Source organism: Sardina pilchardus, chromosome 16 (assembly GCF_963854185.1).
Source record: "Sardina pilchardus chromosome 16, fSarPil1.1, whole genome shotgun sequence".
Lineage (NCBI taxonomy): Eukaryota > Metazoa > Chordata > Actinopteri > Clupeiformes > Clupeidae > Sardina > Sardina pilchardus.
Window position 1 is genome coordinate 15,657,883 of NC_085009.1, and position 20,283 is coordinate 15,678,165.

The following is a 20,283-nucleotide window of genomic DNA, read 5'->3' on the forward strand; positions in this document are numbered from 1 at the left end:
CATTTTTACAAGCATGATTAATTTTTCAGTGAGTGATATCAGTTTTATTTAATGAGAACATGTAACACTCGCAGTATTATTTACAAAAGCGTGACTGTATAAAAAATGAAGTACGGGTTACCAGAGGTAGGGAATCAATTTGTTTTGGTACAAGTGACAGTAGAATGACAGTGGTTGATGACAGAATGTATTGAAGCTCCAATGCTGCTCTCTGCCCTCTGAAAGTCTCACATTCACAATTCACAATGACCCATAGTTCTGTGTAATACACATTCCTGTCGTCTATAATCAATGAGTAATCTGCACATACTGTACTGTACAATCAGTATACTGCTTTACTTTCACAGATTCTTTTATAGCGTCCTTTGCACGAGACATCATCCCAGCCTTTATTGTCCCACGTAATTATAACACAGTCCTCTTCCTCATCCAGGTTGTCATCATAATCTTCATCATCCTCTGGCTGACCATCTTCCCAGAATCTGTGTGCAAAAGAAGAGAGAGAGAGAGAGAGAGAGAGAGAGAGAGAGAGAGAGTGAGTATGTGCTCTTTTAAACTTTTTAAAGGTGCTATGCTCAGGTTTTTTTTGTTTGTTTGTTTAATTAAAGAAGAAATGTACAACATTAAAAAGAACCTAGAAATAGCATCATAATGGGAATCAACAACCTTTTTGGCCTCATGTCAACAATGCCCCTGCTCTGTATTGTCCAGATATCCACTGAATTAGCATGCATAGCATGCATGGGAAATGTTTTGCCATTGCCCTGCCCTGATGTAAATTGAGAATGTGTTTAACATCAGAAGCATATGCAGTATACAGTATGTGATACGACACTCACCTTGGGTCTCTGAGGGCTGTGTTGTCCATCCAGCGCCAATCACCCTCTTTTAAGAGGTCACTCAGGCCAATCCAGTAACCTCCACCAGTCTGACGCAAGAACGCCTGATAGACAGACAGACAGACAGACAGGCAGACAGGCTTACATCTGATTTTCAACACACACTTGCACGCACGCATGCACACACGCACACCATAGTTCAAATTAAGGGGGGTAGTATACCTCCAAATGAAGACCCAGTACCCCCAAAAAGAGACAGTTAAATAACAGTTTTGGAGGGGATATTTTTTCTGATATTGTGAAGAAATATCATTACAGTTTCAATACATGTCAGCTCCTATTTTCACTGTAGGAACATTTTAATGTTACTGTAAGTGATTTCAGACACCCCATTGTGGATTGTACCATTTTTAACCACCATGGCGCTAGAAGCAACGGAGATTTTCTCTGGGCGAATGACCATGCTCATGCCCCTATGAGAAACCTTCCATGTGTGTGTGTGTGTGTGTGTGTGTGTGTGTGTGTGTTCTTGCTAAAGCATATGTTTTTTTTTTACATTGAGCTGTACCTGTTCCTCCTCGGTCTCTATGATGGTCAGATGACCTCCCAATGTCACACATGCATCCCTGCTCTCAGTCCAGTTCAGCCAATCATAGGAGAAGAAGTAGCATTTCCCACTGAAGTATTCCCAGTCATCTGCACAGCTCTTGTTCTTTGAAACCTGTAGAACTGGTTGTGGAGGTCAGAGTATATTAATGTCAACTCAAATTAATTGAGTCGTTAACATAAAAAAGGACAGTACTTACAGAAAATCATGAGTTGTTTTTAGACTGCATTTCCCCTTTAATACCTTTATCCATTTTAGTAAGTAAATAATGAACATTACGGTGACTTAAAAAGTATTGTTATGTTAGGCAATAATATTTTTGTTGTTTGAGAGTTAATGTCCAATTACATTACAACATTGATTAAACTAACCCCAAAATATATCTTGTAAGCAGTTCACAGAATTAAATTCATATACATTTCAACACTTACGGTGAAGTTCTGTCTGGATGTTGGACTTTTCTCTCAGGAGAGCCGAGTATAGGTTTTGTACATCCTCCCAGCTTGCCCGGGTTTCTGTCCATATAAATGAAATATTCATATATTTGAAATCTTTTTTTGTGTAGAGTACAGTATGTGCAGTCTCTTTACTTAAAGTGTGTGCTAATTTTAATAAATTGTTTTGACAAGATTGTATGCTCAATTGCGTGCTTGAGTACAGTATGCAGTAAAACAAGCACACAATATACAACATTTTGCACACAATTTACAAAAATGAGAGCATAATTTAGTAAAACGAGTGTACTATCTAATACAAATAAGCACATGATGTAGAAAAATGAGTGCTATATTGTTATTGTTGAGTATGTTGTATTGATATACAAAAAAAAAAGAGATCACCTCCTGGGCTCCGTAGAAAGGCAGTCGAATGATGTATGCATGTGAGTTTATGGCACAAGTAGGCTACAGTATAGCCTACTGTATATCAAGGGTTGTAACTCATCAATCTGGAACTTACGATTTAACTGATGCTTAAGTTCTGTCTTTTCTTCAGAGAGAGTTTCATGTTTGTCCTTCAAGTTTTCCAGCTCCTTCTCAGTCTCTGTTCAAGAAAGACAAATGTACTTACAGAACGTAAACCGACTCTGTAACCACGAATGTGAAATACACAGGTGCTGTTGCATAACTCTTTCTCATTTCTTCTTTTTGTGAGCATTGGCGGATGAGTAAATGAGGAAGATATTGCACTATCAGTCAGTATCAGCAGATTGCATAATCCTCTCAAGCCATTGATTGCAGTGATCTTTTTAAACACCATTTATGGGTGCCATACTGTATTAAGAAGCATGCAATATAACCATTTTTGGTTCTATATGGCACCTTTGTTTCTATGAGTGTGTTGGCCAATGAATGTCCTCCATAGATGGGAATATACAGTGACTATTCATTCTCTTTTCTTTCGGTAATCATATTTTATGAAGTTTGATTAGAGGAAGACAAACTCACGATGGAGCTCAGTCTGGATGTTAGTCTTTTCATCTGAGATAGATGTGTACTCATTCTTCAAGTCCTCCCAGTCCATCTGAATCTCTGTGAAAATAAATATGGTTTTACCTCAGCCAGTCAGCTAGACAATAGCACTGTTTTTCTTACTTCAGAGTGGAAATACAAATGGCATGAGTTAATTGTTTTTAAAAATAGGTCTAAATATTGCAGTTCATCGAGACTATTCACTCAGGTTCTTGGAAGATGTTGTTTTCCGTCCAGGATCTCAACACAAAAAGTACAAATGTATATTCATTCCAATAGTGCTTTATTTTCTTGGATCGTTTATTTCAATGTTATCTTAATTATTTTTAGCTGTTGTATATTGATTTTCTTTCCCATTTTGTCATAGCCTGGCTATCGCCACTTCTCAAATGAGATGTGGTCTGGCAACCAGACGTTAATTTTCTTGTATTTGAAAAAATGCCCAGATCCGTTCATTGGGCACCACGGATGTCTATCAAATGCGGCTGTGCATAGCTCACCATTGTCCTGCTTTCCCCTCTGTTCTGTGATTGGTCCCCTATCTCTGGTAAGAATTAGGGCGGTAGTTTCCAGACTGCCTTAGCAGCGTGAATTAAATCACACAAGGCAGGATGGGAACACCCAGGCTAATTTTGTCATGGAAAGTGGCACTGAAACTCACGATTGAGCTGATTCTGCAGGTCTTTCTTTTCTCCAGACAGAGAGATGTGATCACTCATTACGTCTTCCAGATTGTTCTTGATCACTGTTTGAAAGAGATAAGAGCATTTTAAATTAGTTGACTCTAAAGTCAGGGACTGTAATAGTTATGTAAATGTATCTAAATCTAAAATTAAGTAAATGATTTAAGTAAATACAAATTTATAAATGTATTCTAAATGTGTCGACCTGAGTGTTAAACATAATCTGATGTTGGAATGCAAAATATGCATTCAATTGATGTGACCTGATCACCATGTGGCAGTAGCCATACTAGTGGACTCTAATGTGCTCAGATTTTCATTGTGAAGGAACATTTCACATCACAGAACCTTGAGCGGTTCTACTCAGACTCCTCAGAATCATTACATCAAACCTTAAATGACACTTTAAAACAGTATCATAAGGACTCTCAAGTCTCAACAGTGAACAGTGGTCGCTAATGCTTACGTGTAGTATGTGACCTTTAACCTTGGCGATTGGATGGGATCTTGACCCTTTTAATCGGTTTTAGGGAGCTTAATGGAGTTGAATATTGACACTAACAGGGGAGCTACACCAGGCGCGTAACTGAAGCGTTCGATTCGCAACGCATAAAAACCATTTTAGAAGACTGGTCTATTTTTTTTTTCATGTACGCTACACCCACACATCTGCTGTAGTTACTTCCATTGATCATAGTGATTATTAACTGCGGCAGCATACATGTCGCAAACGAAACACTTCAGTTACGCGCCTGGTGTAGCTCCCCTGTAAGGGATATACTGTATACTACTGTATATCAATTCTTTCATCGTGTTTCTTTAAAGCTGCCGTCGTTAAGATTTTTTTTAGTCATATTAGCTTGAACTGTCATAGGATTCTGGAAGTAGAATATTAAATTGGCTGTTTAGGAAAAATCCCGATTTCTCTAGCTCCCTCGAGTCTAAAGCCTGTAATCGTGCTTGCAAAAATCGAGCTCTCTCGGTTTTGTTTAAGCAATCACGTTAGGGGGGAGGAATCGCTACCAGTCAATCACAACTTGTGCACACGCTGCTATTGAGCCGCTGCTACTCTGCTCACGTGCACAACCTCGTCTCCAGAGGGGGAGGGGTTTGGGGGGCGGTTTGGAGCTTGGTAGAGATTGAGGGAGGGACCTGAAAGTTGTATCAGTTTGAATTTTCCGACTCTAGACTCGGAATTTTGAAGACTTGCCGACGGCAGCTTTAAAGCTGGAACATGACTGAGCGGATTGGCATCTGCACGATGACTGCTCTGTTTCTGTGCGCTGTGTCCAGGGCTCCAGCCAGCAGGACCCAGGCCAACAGGTCCACTGACCACTGTCCTCAACAGACCATGGTGTGAGTCTTTCTTTTAACTTCTTTCAGTTGGTCTGCCAGGCCCGCTAAATCTGTTCTGTGGATCTGTTCTAGCTTAGTTACTCACATTCAGTCGTAAGAACTGAGGATTTTATTTTTTGTCCTTGGATGCAAAACCATCCCATGGAAAGTTTGCAATTAAACAAGAGACGTGACTTAAGAACCATGCCCCCCTGATATGCAGCACATTTTTCTAGACAAATTTGCACGAATCATGCACATTTCAGTGAATCAGCCAAATTAATTTCTGACCTAACATCAAAAGTAACAGTGATATTTATTTACTCACAAACCAAAGGAAGGTATTTGTTCATAGCCCATGGTGTCATTTACAGTAATGGAAGGATAGCACTCACAGAGAAGCTGAATCTGGAGGTCAGTCTTTTGTCTGATGAGATCAGTATATTCAGTATGAAGATCCCCCCAGTTTAACTTCATCTCTGTTCAAACAAGTGGAATTCAATTTAGTGTATATGGATCATAGAAAATGTTGGATGCCTGTAATGTGATCCTGATGGTTCGTCTTGAGTATTGGAATCAACACTCACGATCAAGTTGCCTCTGCAGGTCTGTATTTTCCTCAGACAGAGATGTGTGATCTTTCAGTAAGTTATCCAGTTCCCTCTTGGCCTCTGTTCAAGAGATGGAAGTGGAGTTCAGGACTGTAGATTTGATTAATTTGAGCATTCTTTTTGTGTAGTCAGTGCTTGTGAATTCATCTCATGTTTTGATTTTTTTGCATCAGGAATGAGGAACATTTCTATTAGTGTTATCTTTACCAGCATTGTTCCCTAAATAATTGCCTATAACCCTATAGCCCAAACATGTGTACCTGGAGTATTGATGACCTTGTATGCTGAGAAGGTAACTATTACCCACTGCAAAAGTCAAGCAAAAACTGTCAATATTTCTATTACAAAGCACTATATCTGTATGCACAGAACAGTGATGGCATAATCAAACATGGGTTTACAAGAATGGCCCTTGAGGATGAGGTGATGATACGTCACAAAAGGATGACAGCTTTTGAAATTGAGTTTTTGAGGCTACGGACCAGACTCAAGGTTTATTTATGCCAAACTCTTGGCAACTCAAAATGCTAGTCGTGCATATATGGTGTTGTGTGAAATCTCATTTGAGATAGTGTTTGAGAATGAGTTTTGTAAAGTGAACTGAAGTCAAACTTTAATGTCTGTGACTAAGAAAAATGTATAAGAACAGATATCTAATAATTCGGACCATATTGAGGGGAAAAACCTAGCCTGGCACGCCCTCCCAGTGACGCAACGCCTTCAGGCTTTTGCTGCTGGTCTGGTCAACTGCTCATTGAGAAGGATTTCTGAGTTCCCGAAATCTGCGGAACTGCCCCCTTTGGTCGAGAACCAATCAACTTTGAGCAGCTCCAACGGCTCTGGGTAGAGGCGTGTTCAAGGCAGCGGAAAGAGTGTTGTTATTGGTTTAAACTCGGCAATCCGCTTTCTGACATCTACCAGTAGCAAATCGAGGCACTTAAAGGAGGCGGGTCAACCAGCGCTGGCAAGAAACCGTGTTAGCACAGGCTGTTGGTCAGACTAAAGTCTCGCAGAGCCTTTGAAAGTCGATGGTAATCAGGCTAGGAAAAACCCCCAGCTGGAATTGTCCCTCAAACTATTCACCTGGTTGCTAAAAAAGCAATAGATTCCACTGGTGCAGCTACCATCATCTGGTGGTCAGAGAACCATAATAACATCTCTATCCAGCATAGAAAAAGGTAGCTATATTTCGGATGACTAAACAACCTGGAATGAAATTGAGTTCCCAACTATATTTGAATGCAGCATGTCTCTTGAATGAAGCGTTTGAAAAATAAAGATGATCATATGAACAAGAAAAAAAAAAGAATAATTGAATATACTTTACCCTCCAGTTCCTTAAAAATGGTCATGAATTCTGCCTGTGTATCTGCAAAGGAGCGTTAAGAAATTGAAAGGTTATAATTCAAGAAATTCACATCTAAACTCTGAGAGACTTGAGTACAATTTAAGATACCTGAGTGAAGTACTGCATCACAATTACTTTAATTCTTTAATTTGTTTCACGTATACTTTCAAAATTCAAGGATTTCTTTATAGGTGATAAAGGCAATGTTTTGAACAGTGTTGCCTGGCAATATTGCAGAGCAATTTGGCAACATCATTTCTATCTGATCTATTTGGATGCTTATGCATTTCGAAATCCTCCAATCAGAATGCTTGTGATAAATCACATGGCCATTTGTGAGCTTCTGATATTTTTAACAAAGATGGTGGCTTCACAGTAGTTGAGTGAGGAAAAAGAGGCTTTTTATATATTTTTATTCTGGTATATTGTTCCTCATCAAATATTTTACCTCATGAAATGCTTAACAAAAACATCTATTTTTTACTTGCTGGTTGAGGTTGTAAATAAGACAGTATGCGAAAGAAAATGGTGGTTAGCTTATCACCGCTCCATTGAGACTGAATGATATTTAGCTCACAAACATTGGTTTTGTTAACAAAGTTATCACAAGCTACAGGGTTCTGGACTTAAATCTCGATTATGGTACGGGCACTGTAACCATGTTGCACCACAGCGCCTTGACCTATGGGGTTGTAGCCAGTCTGTTGCCATGATTAGTTGCTCATCATGCTGGCAGCGGGCTCAGTTGCCCATTGTCCGTAACACTGCCCGAAAAGTTGCATCGTGTATCATGTATCATCAGGTTATGCGGGAATTGTAGCATTTTATTAGAATCTGCTTACCATCAAGTTCATTCTGTGATTGTATGGATTGTCCATCTACCTCAGCTAGAGAGAGAGCCAGTTGGATAAAGTTATAAGAATGTACAGTATCATGAATTTCCAGTATCTTGTTGGAGTGCTGATAGTAAATAAAAAGTGGTTGTTGACCACTTACCAGTGCTATTTCTCCCCACACTAGGCAGTAAATCCATTTGACATTTTTTGTGTAAAAGATCTATGGGAGAGTGAAAAAAAATATATAATATGAAATAAATACAATAATGTCAGTATAGATACAGTAATATGTAAAGAGTTTTACAGTATCACTGTTGCTATCAATATATGAGCAGTGCCATTTATCACTCAGAAAAGAGAATGTGCTGTAACCAATGTTCCATAATGATCCATTATTTTCCCAAAAATGGCACCCCAAAACCATTTAGACGTCTTCTTTAAAGGAACCCCTAAGGGTTCTTTAAAACCTGTGTGGTTCTACAGTATATAGTACCCCAAGAACCTTTTTTTTTTTAAGAGTGCATACTTACAGAACACCCCCATGAAGAGAGCCACGAGAAGCCAAGCAACATAAGGGGAGAACAAAATGTGTATTAGTTTCACACACAGTCTCTTTGAGGCGCTCTCCTTGGGCTTTGCCTTTGCAGAGTGGGCTTCTCCATCAGCTGTAGAACTGGATGGACCGTCATCTAGCCACAGCACAAAGACATGAGAGCAATGGTTTGCTGCACTTTAATGTTGTTTTTCAGCAATTTGACAAGTTGACAGAAACATGTAGAAATGTTTTTTTAAAAAAAGCATAGTAAAGGATAAAAGCATGCAAAGAGAAGGCAAAATGCGTGTATATCAATAGTGTATCAATCACACACACACACACACACACACACACACACACACACACACACACACACTCACTCACTCACTCACTCACTCACTCACTCACTCAGTCACTCACTCACACACTCACACACTCTCTCTCTCTCTCTCCTTCTCTTTATTTGTTTAAATCAACATGGTCATCGTTTGAAACAAGACTGACCACATGGGATAAAATGTCACTTTGTAGTGTTTTGATGTGGATAACACCATCACATACGCGCATGTCAAATGTTGGGTGTCAACTACTGTATGTTCACACAGATCTAAATTCAACACAAGTGCTGTGATGAACACTAGGATAGTGTTAGTATCAACCAAAGTTACTGTAACACAGCGAAATGCCCAGTGTTCAAAACAGACAGAGTGATCAGCAATACTTGCTCTGCCTTATTGCACAATTCACAACACAGGGTGATCATCTGTCTTCCATGGAGTATTCTGAAAATATTTTAAACAATAAAAAAAACCTTAAATCTTGTGATAAATCTCATGTTGGTGGGCGGTCAGAATAGAGCTGTGGCATCCGAGTATTGATTCCAACTCGTTCTCTCAGGATACCACATGCTACACTGTGATATGCACACACAGAGGGGTTCAAAAGGTTAATACTGTATATTGTAATGTTCTACAGAATACACACGGTATTACAGGATATTACAATACAACAAATTGATTTATCAAATACCTCTGAGCAGTTGGAAGTGGGATGTACATACAGTACATTAGCTACAAAACTCTGTAGTCGTCTGAAGATATACTCACATTTTGAGGCCAACTCGGATACCAGTATTAATTCCCAAACTTTCGTATAAAAGCAAAGAAAAGCAAAACAAAAAAATGATAATATTCAGAGCCGGTTACTGCCCGGTCTGCTCTGATCTCTCAGTGCGTGATACCTGTATGCCATTTATTATTAGGAAGGTTGTTTTTTTTAGATCTATACAAATAAAAAAGCTAAGTTAATTGTTAATAATTATTCTCTGTATTTCTAGTTTGACTAGAAATGCATCTCACATCAATGGCTATGAAGCTAAGGTTATCCTCAGGCTCAGATAACACAGTCACAATATGGTTACGAATGAATAAATGTGATTAACAAAATGTGTTCTCTATAAGTCAGGACTGCATGCATCAGGTGTTTCATAAATGCATTAGGCCAACTGCTGAATCTTACCCAATAATATATTTCCCATAGACTCAGAAATACATTTAAAAAAAATCAGACTGTTATCCCAGTTATCAGAAAATATAAAAGTAACTTTACATTACCTTCCAGACCTTTCTGCTGTTTTGGAGAGAGTTCTTTCATCCCTACCGGAGGAGATTTAAACCATTTTGAATTAAGAGCCGAGTCATTCAAGATCACAGCTTTTGTTGAACAGGGTTGTCTCGGGATAATCTCAGATTAACAGTAGTTAAAGGTTGATAGCCTGATGCTCAAAGGAATTGTGTCTCTGCCGATAATGACACCTCTGTATAACAGTCCTGTCCTTCTACCTATAACAAAGGAGAAAATTAGTCAATTGACCACTACTGTCACTACTAAACTCACCAGTTGTAATAGAATCTCAACATCTGCAGAATTGTTTTAGTTGTTATGTTACCTATGAATCAGCAAGAGATGTTGGCAATCTTAATCAGATCCTCTCATTGACGCAAGCCGAGTGTTTCATAAAGCACAATACACATCTTGATTCAGCTGGTCAACAGCAGTCAACAGCAGTGAACATTCGTTTTGCAAAGGTAAAATAATTTCAGATGTCTGTAGTGCACAAGTTCTGGGCATCCTTGATGCAGTCACTAACTTTGCCAACTGAAATATCTACTACACCGGCCAACAACACGCACCGCATTGTATATGTCAGCATTAGAAGGACACACAACAATTGTATGAACCAGATTCCCCACAAACTGAATTCAATCAAAGTGCAGTTCTCCAGGTGGCATTTAAGAATGCCTCCACACACCAGTCCAAGTCTAAGGATACACGACAGAAATCCACATTAGCAGACAGAGGAGGAGAGGGAGCTTCTGGGGCCAATGCCCTGGGGTCTTGCCAGGGATATCAGAGATACCAGGCTGGCCAGGGCACTGCCTGAGCTGAACAGCTAATCATGCTTTCTGACCTGCCCTGACTGCAAGGTGTGAAATTGAGGCTGACGACTGAAAACATGCTTGTTTGGTTGTGTTGTTGTTGTTGTTGTTTGTGTTCACGATTGGTTGTTTTACAAAATGTTGTTTGCTATTTACATATTCACATTCTTAGCAATGCTCTCAGGACAGTTATTTGTCTTAGTGAAAGGGAACAATTGGTCCTAAAATGTGTGCTCCTGTTTTCATAACCCAGCTCAGTATTTTGCTTGTGTTGTAACTACAGTCTGTTTTGACGGGGACTTATTTTGCTTTCACATGTACACTCAGTTTACAACAACAGCATCAATCTGGTCTTGTTCTATATCAGATTACATCTTCTATCCTATCTTAATTTGACTCAGATATTAAAATATTTTTTCTCCCCAAAATGTCTTCAAATGTTTCACACACTTAGCTGAGCTACAACCAATCAGTTTCTCTATGCAGTCAGAATAGAGTGAGTATTCAGGCATGACGGGCGGGCATGATTGCCAAAGTAACCAGCTTGATCTGTGGGCAGTTTGTCTGGAGGATTACATGTGGAATCCCTGCGGACATCCCCTCCAGACCTCATTAATGACATGAGGAGGGCGTTGATAGGCCAGGACGTGGGATGCTGGGACTGTCAGAGCGGTGGACGTGGACAACGGGGGGAGATGTGAACACGTAACGGCTTAGGGGACGGGTAAAGCGTAAAGGCTGTTTATGTAAAACAGAGAAAATTTCCTCCAAATTTCCTACAGGGGATTTTATGAAGTACGCCAAATGTGCTGCCTATACTTATGTATAAACACATGCACACACACACACACACACACACACACACACTGACACAGACACATAAGATTCAAGACACTTCATCGTCCTACAGTATAGGATATTTGTCTTGGGCATGCATACAGAAACAAAAATATGAACACGCATCAGACATAAAAGGAAGATGAAGACAACCTAAGTGCGCGCACACACACACACACACACACACACACACACACACACACTGAATTCAGTTCCTCTGAATTATGCATCACTGACTGACTGACATCCTGTTGTGAAGCCCCTGCAGGAAGACATGATGCAAAAGGACATCTGTGCAGCAGCACCCAAGGGCACAGCTGGGGTGAGTGGAAACGTTTGCCACCTGACATATTTCCATTTTAGTGTTATTATTATCATCACTATTATTAGTAATATTGTTTTTCAGCATGTCAAGAAAGCACCAGAGTAAAATCAGTGCCCATGACCTTGTATACCAGTCTAGCTATTACTATGCCGTTAAATACTTTTTAAAGAATATTTTTTAGATTTTGCTTACATATATTATGTATAATATGTGTTATATTAGCCTATGTATTATTATTATATATATATTCTTTTCTCTTTCTTTTTTTAGATTTAAAATCCTCTCTCTGTGTTAAAAGAGTTGGTAAATGGTAGTGGCAATGTTTGATTGTAGCATCCAACCCTGCTTTTTATCTTGTGGTAGCAGTCATTCTCACTGTTTCAAATACTATGTCTGATATTTGTGTGTGTTTTCCTGTTTGCACACAAGTCTCACAGTACACACAATCCAATCATCTCCATTGACCCCTCATTCCCGTCCAGTGGTAAAACGTAACAATCGAGTGGAGGATCACAGCCAAGGGTCAAGGGTCAAGCTTTCCAACAACAAGCAGAGGAAGGTAGGACCAGGTAAAGCACAAGATCAGGTTCAAGCTCTAGCCAATTACACCAGCAAATATAGCCCGAAGGGTCCTTAACCATACTAAACGGCCGTATGCGCACACAGACGTGGGCTGATCTATTTAAGCAGCCAATGTAAAGAATCTTAGAGGTCTCAGGGCTACAGGATCAGCTCCTTGCTCCCATAAGGGGCTTCACTGACCAGACAAATACGGACCAACTCCAAGCAACACCAACAGGATCAATGAGCGCTGTCAATTTGTGTTTGTTGGATGAAGTTTTTTTTTATTATGATTTGTCCTGTCAGATAACAAAATTCGTGTCTTGTCAGTTACTATCTGCATGGGCAGTGTGTAACCAAAGATCCTTGATTACTCCACTTCAACCCTCTGTGGTGTAACTTATTGTTATGTCTGAACATTCTAAAGACTGCAACCAACAGTCCACTTAAGAATGTTGGGCTTAGCTGGGCATTGTCTGGGCAGTGAGCAGGCACCTTTACACAGCAGCAGAGCTAGCCTAATCCCAACAAGTGACTCTGTCGTCTGGTCACTCAATCCCCTCACCCTGAGGTCCTCACCTCAGCACAGTCTCCCAGAGGCTATACTACAAAGCAGGGTGACTGGCTTACCCAGGGAACTTTGGTCTATTCATGGGTTTCATCAGGTCCCTTTCCACAGGTGTGTAAAATCAAGCACTTTGATTATCAATGCAGACTGCATGGTGCTTGATTAATACACCTGTGCAAAGGGACCTGATGAAACCCATGAATAATACATGAAGGAATGAAATGGTTGGTTGGTTTTCTTTTTCTTTTCTTTAATAATTTATGCATTTTACACACTCTCTCTCTCTCACACACACACACACACACACACACACACACACACGACTGTACAAACTAGTAAAATAAATAAATAGAAAATAGACAAAGTACATAGTATAATATTCCTGTCCTGAATGAATGTTGTCATGTCCTCTGTAGTCTTTGTGTCGCTACATTCATCACTGCTGACCACTCCCCATGTGTCCCAGTGTGTAATAGACTGTGTCAGCCTGGTTTGCTTCCGTCTGTGTCCTGGGTCTTGCTGTATCATATACTGTTAAACTTGTATCCTCCTGAGGGCACTGTCTTTCCAGTGGTTGTGTCGCCGTGGCGTATACAGTTCTGTCTGTGTCCTCTGTGGGGCGCTGTTTCTCCAGTGGTTTTGTTGCGGTGGTGTATATGGTCATGTCATTGTCCTCCTGATGGTGCTGTTTCCCTTTGTTTCTCTGCTGGCGATGTGATCTGTGCTCTTCTTCTGTATTTTGGGTCCTATATGCCTGAAGGAAACAACAGTGCACAATATCTTAATGAAATGTACTTGGATATACCAATATGACAACTCTTATAATACATGCATATACACTATATATGTATGTATTTATATAGGCTAATATTACACACATCACCATCTGTATTAAAACATTGTCATATATTGCATTTTTTTTAGCCTAGTAGTGAAGGGCAGTACACTTTTGATGTGTTTGGAAGCTCATTTATTTTTTACTCCAATTGTTTGAATAAATTATATATTTCACTCATTTAAAACCGCACGTAAGTACAAACATTGCGATTGTACTGAACTGAACTTGCAAATTGAAGTGTGAGTGTATGTCCACTGGGGGAGCACACTTAGTGGTTCAGAGTGATAGCTGATATTTTCTTCTCTCTGCATATGTTTAGTACCTGATTTTGTGATGAGCTTGCTTTCTGAGCTGAACGGTCCACAACAGGGCATTTGGCACCCTTGTTGATGACACTGTAGATTGACAGGCCCTGGCTGCCGGGTTCATCTGCATCACTTCCTGTGACAATGACTGTCGGTATCTCGGTGCGCTGAAACATAGAGAAATGTGGATTTGATTTACTTGGTTGTTCTTTCAACCACAGTATTTGCACTCTGAAGAGACAGGCAGTGTGGAACTAGAGTGCAAACACATGTGTAAATGTAAAATAGTGGGGGAGAGAGATCAATGGGAAACAAATAGAAAAAGAAAGGGAGAGGGCATCAGGGAGTAATAGAGGGAGAGAAACAGGGTGAGAGGTAGAGAGAGAGAGAGAGAAATAAAGAGAAAGAGGGGTTACCTTGTTAGGTGTTTCCTCAGCTTTTAAGTTGCGACACTTTTTCCATATCAGAATACCACACAGAAGCAACAGCAGTGCAGCGCAAACCACACTTATTATGAGGGCCATGTGTGGTTGAAGATGTGAGTCCTGCACTGAGTCCAATGTGTGGGTTTCACCACCTAGAATTTCAATATAAAACCAATCAATCAATCAATCAATCAATTAATCAATCAATCACTTGATAAATCATATAACATCACACAGGTTACTCAGCAGATGACTGAAAGGCTCTCCACTTGATTAGCATAAATTATGCACAATATCTTGGTGCTTTATATTTGTGTTAACACTGTGCTTGAACCCGTTACATTACAGCTGGGCTGCACTGGGTATACAACTGAGGTGTTCCGTTCTTCAAAATACTTTTAAAAGACTGGTTAAAAAGACCAATTTCATTGATTATAGTAGAAGCTAATTGTATAGTCTACATAGTGTGTTCTTTTACATCGTATGACAATTATACAGAATGGAAAAATCAGTTTTACATCAGAGGATTTTGACTATAATGGTCCCACTGCCTGCCTATACTGATCTCAGAACAAGACTCTTGTTCTGTATTCTCAGTGTGAATGAGTCTGTCTGTCTTTGCCAGGTTACACATTCAGCCGTGATAGTCAATGAAAACTTACAAGCATCATGCAGCTTTTCAGATCTCATATCTGTGCTGACAGGGTTGCTGGCATGACACTTGACATGTCCATTGCCACTGGTGATGTTGATGCTGACGTTGGCTGACGGGGATGATTGCAGATGTGTACACTTGTTCTCGTCACAGCTGTATGATGCCCATGAGTTGGAAGAGGAGCAGATTACACTGAAGCTGCAGTTCTGTCCAGAGGCGTTGTTGCGGGAGTGTATGGGGGATATCCTTATGACTGGTTTAGACACAGCATCTGAAAGAGAACGGAGAGATGAGGTTAAGAAATGAAGTGTGTCACTGGCAGGGGAATTGTCTACAGTGAGATCCGGGAAATGTTTGTCATGAAACGTTTGACTCCACAATGACAACATCCCCTTCCCTTCCCAGATTACCCGCAATGCCACGACTACTACTCTACTTTCAGTTCTCTAAATAGTGTAAACACAACAAGTGGTAAAGCATATGAAGCTAATTCATGTACGTAACTCAGCAAAATCATTTCAATAATATCAGTTTATTTAGCCAAATCACTGTTTAAATGTTGGTGAATTTAATTTTGCTTTATGGATTATTATACTGACATTCTGACTAAAATGTATGGAGGTCGATGACAATGTGTTCATCACTGAGGTTCTCAGAGTTCCATGGAAAATCACTTGTCACTCATACTGTCACCACCAAAGATATATGGTCACCACATTTAACTGCCAGTTTGTGATTATTCCCAAATCTCAATTTCTTTTTTTAAATGTAGACAGTGACCATAAGTTCACATCACTACAAACTAGTTCATCTCTGTTCTTGACATCAGTGGAGACTGTGATATTCAACAATGTGGCTTACATTTCTGCTACACAGAGGAATCAATTTATCTGGTAAATGTAGGGAATGAATCTTAATTGTTGCCTAAATTAGCACAGCTACCCCGAACACGTGCAGTGTTACATTAGATGCATGGAATATATAGAATTGCATAAGACAATCTACTCAAGTAATTATCTTGAGATGGTTATACAGAACATTAATGGTTATTGTTGTATCATTGAGAATTCCTATTCCCATTGAGAAAATGAGTGATAAGGTGATAAGAGACAGAGACAAAGGTGTTATCCTAAATTGTCTCAAATGGTGTGAAACGTGAACTCATAGACAAGTAGGCTAACAGTGAACCTTTGTACTTTGCACTTTCCATGAAACTGTGAACTAGATATTCTCCTGTTTAAGACGAGTTAAAACAAGCATCTAGCGCTCATGTATCGTATGGGGGGGGGGGGGGGGGGGGGGGGGGGGGCACATGTATTTGATACCATGCTAAAATTGCCTAAAAAGAGGAATATAGAATCATCATTTGACAATTGATCTTAAGGCCTTAATTTAAGAAATGAGTAAAAATCTCACCCAGGATTATTAATTTGTAGGTGGCTACAGCCTTTTCTGTCCATTCAGTTAGTTGTTTATAGGCAAAGTAAAGTCCACTGTCATTGCCAGTCAGATTATTCAATTGGATGGAAAGGTTTCCCCTAAAGAACTCCACTTTCGACTTATAGTCCGGGTTTGCTATGTTATTTCTGACTATTACATTCCTCTGACTTCCATCATCCCACGTCCAACTGGCTTTAAGTCGTTCAGGTTGTGCTGGAAAGTCCAACTGAATAGAGTGCCCTTTTCTCCCATATATTTCAATAGGCACCACGTCACTGCTGAAGGAGACTGTGAGAAAGGAAGAGGAATACACCTGGTAAGTCGAAACCTTTTCAAATCATTGAAAGGATTAGGATGTCTATCAGTCATTTCACATTAAACGTTGACATTCATTGTTTCAGGAGTTATATAAACAATTAGTGCATAGAAGCAATTCAAGCATAATGACAATTCATATCTATTCATTTCCACATGCTTATCCAAATCCTGTGATGGCACAGCAGTGCCATAAGCACATCAGGATATTGTTAAAAAGAGTACCTCTGTCATGTCTTAAAGCCCAGTCAAAGTACACTGTTAGGCCTTACATAGAGTAACCACAGCACACTCTCTCTCTCTCTCTCTCTCTCTCTCTCTCTCTCTCTCTCTCTCTCTCTCTCTCTCTCTCTCTCTACCTTGTTACATAATAACAACCATGACATCAAGTGGCAACATGGTATCCACCTATTTATATGGTTGATACCTTGCTATGTTTACAGACTTTTTGGACAAGTGTCAAAAATATTATAACCATAATCTTAACTATAAACATAGTAATTTCCATGTTTGCCTTACAAGTACGTAATAGTTAACACCTGAATAACTGATTCATTTTACTATCCGTATAAGATAATGTATTCAGATAACTTTCCGTAATAGTAGTAATATCTAATTGATATTAAATAGTCTATTCAATTATTCTCTTTTAGGCTGATTAACTGAACAATAAAAACGCTTGTTAAAAATCTACCGTACCTGTCACTGCCGCTGAAGCGAACCAGAGCAGTAGTGCAGTGGAACACATTGCACACATCACAGAGAGGTCGACTCTGAGCCTTCCTGTAAGAGACACTAAAGCAGAACTAACAGGAAGCAACCACCATGAGGTCGCTATATACTGTACCTATTGAAGCTCCGCCTTCTGCAGTTCAGGAAAGTTTGAGTGATTTCCAGTCCGCCATGAGGGACTTATATGCTTGTGGTGTGTGTGTTCGTCCTCATGGGGTTGTGTGACTAACAAGGAGTCGGAAATGCAGTGTTTGTTTTGTTTTCCTGATTGTGAGACTTCACGTGCTAAATATAGCCTCCTTTGCAATTATTCAACCCGCTACCCAAAATGAGGTAGTCTGACAATGAAACGTGATGCGAGAGGAGTCATGATACTGTGTGTGTGTGTGCGTGTGTGTGTGTGTGTGTGTGTATGTGTGTGTGTGTGTGTGTGGTCTTTCGGGCCCTCACCGTTGACCTCAAGGAACGGCTGCCATATACCGAACCTTAACCCTAACCCTAACATTAACCTTTGCCTAACCCTTGTGCTGAAGTTTATGGTGGAGGCCCAAAATACCATATATATTGTGTGTGTGTGTGTGTGTGTGTGTGTGTGTGTGTGTGTGTGTGTGTGTGTGTGTGTGTGTGTGTGTGTGTGTGTGTGTGTGTGTGTGTGTGTGTGTGTGTGTGTGTGTGTGTGTGTGTGTGTGTGTGTGTGTGTGTGTGTGTGTGTGTGTGTGTGTGTGTGAGAGAGCTTTGTTGTTTCTGATTTGTTTTACCTATTACTATTTATCCTTCCTTTTTTATTTATTTGACCTATTTCATCACTTTTACTATTTTAATGGCTCTTTTTGTGTTGCTTTTATTTTATCTTTCTTTATCTATCTAATTTACTTTACTACTTTACCTTACTTATTATTTGTTTTGTTCTTATTTGATTTACATATGTTATTATTTACAAAAAAAGATCATACACTCAACACAAAACAACCACACACAAACAAAGGAGTCATTCATACATGTGAATTAGTGTGAATTAGTAATGTCAAACAGGGTTGTCAGAAATATGAATCATCCACACACTGAATCATCGACAGCAGTGTTCTAAAGTGAAACATGCTGTAGACCACTCAAACAGACTCGTCCACTCAGTAGATGTTAGTGTGTGTGAGATTTCTGGTCGATGTTGTACTAACTCTAATGTTTTATGGATGCTGTAGGCTGTTGTGCCACTCTGCCCATTAACAAATACAGTTTTCTCCCCTAGAGTTAAATAAGTCAGCAAACCATTTTTGTCTGTGCATGCATTGTCTTGGTCCAGCAGCACCCCCGCTAGTTTAGCCTAGCATAGTGAATGGATAGCATGTTTTGAGTAAAAGTGAGCCAACAAAAAAATCCCTAATTAATTCTTGTGGCCTCCGTATTCACAACGAGTACAAATGGCAATGCAGATTAAGACAAGGTGATTTCCAGATATTGACTTGGGACTATATTGGGGCAAAGCACTGCTACTTGAGGGCATCACGCAACACAGGCCTACCTTGTAGCATTGACAGACTATGTCAGTGCCTGCATGCTGTTTTTGCTCACTTATCTAATTCCAGGGAAGACTGTGAATTGCCCAATTACATAAAAGGGTGGCGTGTTTAAAACACTTTCTTCCACTTGTTGTAAAATCTTCACTTTTTCAAATCGATTTCTAGCAGAAGAACACTTGTCAACATGACTAATGCTCACAAAGAAACAACAAGCAAACTACAAAATCACTCAGAGAGCGCAGAACTCCACCAAGCGAAAACATAACCGCCTCCTGCATCCAGATGGCGATACGGATCACTCCCAAAATGTAATGGTTTCTTCCTTGAGTCATTTCAGACCTGAAAATGTCATCGAATTCAACCATCTTGCGAACAAGCAGACAAACAAACAGACCCTGATGCAAACATAACCTCCTTGGCGAAGGTAAAAACATATGTCCTGTAATGACATGGTGACTTGGTCACACACCGGGCGCATCATGGCACTACTGTAGGTGCAATGCAATTCTCGAGACTCATTGAGTCATTGAGTCTCAAGGCTCAATGATCATTACTCCGTTTAATAGGAACATGAGTTGCTGTTACTGTTGCCAGCTTGCCAATATGGCAAAAAGCCATGTTTGATGTTTATGACCTTCTTTATGACCTTTTTCACTTCCTCTTCTATTGCTCAGTCACGCATTGCATATCATGTGGGACTGTGTGTTAATGTTAGTGTGTGTGTGTGTGTGTGTGTGTGTGGGTGTGCATGCACGTGGGTGTGTGTGTGCGTGGTGCGTTCATGTGTGTGTGTGTGTGTGTTTGTGTGTGTGTGTGTGTGTGTGTGTGCATGTTTTTTCAGAACTTCTGTTTTGATTACTTCAGGTCGCGTCCAATATCGTCCACTCGAACTTACCCCAGAATGTACACTGTGCAATTTCCAGCATGTAATATTAATACCTTAGGTACTTTTCACAGCTCTTTCAATATCATAAAACACCATGTGATGTCTGGACAAGATCATGTCAGCACAGGTGGTGCACATATTTGTGTGTGTGTGTGTGAGGGTAATCATGTCCCGCCAT

General features: G+C 39.9%; 2 protein-coding genes across 2 annotated transcripts; both read right to left on the bottom strand.

The window, feature by feature from the left end:
• Positions 1-29: 29 nt before the first annotated feature.
• Positions 30-9,916, bottom strand: LOC134059533 (C-type lectin domain family 4 member F-like). The gene is made up of 11 exons (XM_062515977.1): positions 9,877-9,916; positions 8,259-8,417; positions 6,872-6,913; positions 5,521-5,604; positions 3,577-3,660; positions 2,892-2,975; positions 2,404-2,487; positions 1,878-1,961; positions 1,408-1,568; positions 840-943; positions 30-482 (listed from the first exon to the last, which is right to left on the bottom strand). The coding sequence occupies exons 1-11, from the start codon at positions 9,914-9,916 to the stop codon at positions 323-325; spliced, it is 1,086 nt and encodes a 361-aa protein (XP_062371961.1). The 3' UTR covers positions 30-322.
• A 3,323-nt stretch (positions 9,917-13,239) lies between these two features.
• si:ch1073-220m6.1 (SLAM family member 9) lies at positions 13,240-17,759 on the bottom strand. The gene is made up of 6 exons (XM_062516573.1): positions 17,670-17,759; positions 16,632-16,943; positions 15,223-15,486; positions 14,552-14,712; positions 14,153-14,302; positions 13,240-13,746 (listed from the first exon to the last, which is right to left on the bottom strand). Exons 1-6 carry the CDS (start codon positions 17,725-17,727, stop codon positions 13,429-13,431), a joined length of 1,263 nt encoding a protein of 420 aa, XP_062372557.1. The 5' UTR covers positions 17,728-17,759; the 3' UTR covers positions 13,240-13,428.
• Positions 17,760-20,283: the final 2,524 nt, after the last annotated feature.

Excerpts from the sequence above, each read along its gene's own strand:
- si:ch1073-220m6.1 (XM_062516573.1), bottom strand. The coding sequence starts at position 17,727 with ATGTGTGCAATGTGTTCCACTGCACTACTGCTCTGGTTCGCTTCAGCG. Across the intron at positions 15,487-16,631 it reads CTACAAATTAATAATCCTGG|ATGCTGTGTCTAAACCAGTC; the intron begins GTGAGATTTTTA and ends GTTCTCTTTCAG. Across the intron at positions 14,713-15,222 it reads TGAAAAGCTGCATGATGCTT|GTGGTGAAACCCACACATTG; the intron begins GTAAGTTTTCAT and ends TTGAAATTCTAG.
- LOC134059533 (XM_062515977.1), bottom strand. The coding sequence starts at position 9,916 with ATGAAAGAACTCTCTCCAAAACAGCAGAAAGGTCTGGAAG. Across the intron at positions 1,569-1,877 it reads CATCCAGACAGAACTTCACC|TTCTACAGGTTTCAAAGAAC; the intron begins GTAAGTGTTGAA and ends CTCCACAACCAG. Across the intron at positions 944-1,407 it reads TAGAGACCGAGGAGGAACAG|GCGTTCTTGCGTCAGACTGG; the intron begins GTACAGCTCAAT and ends TCTGTCTATCAG.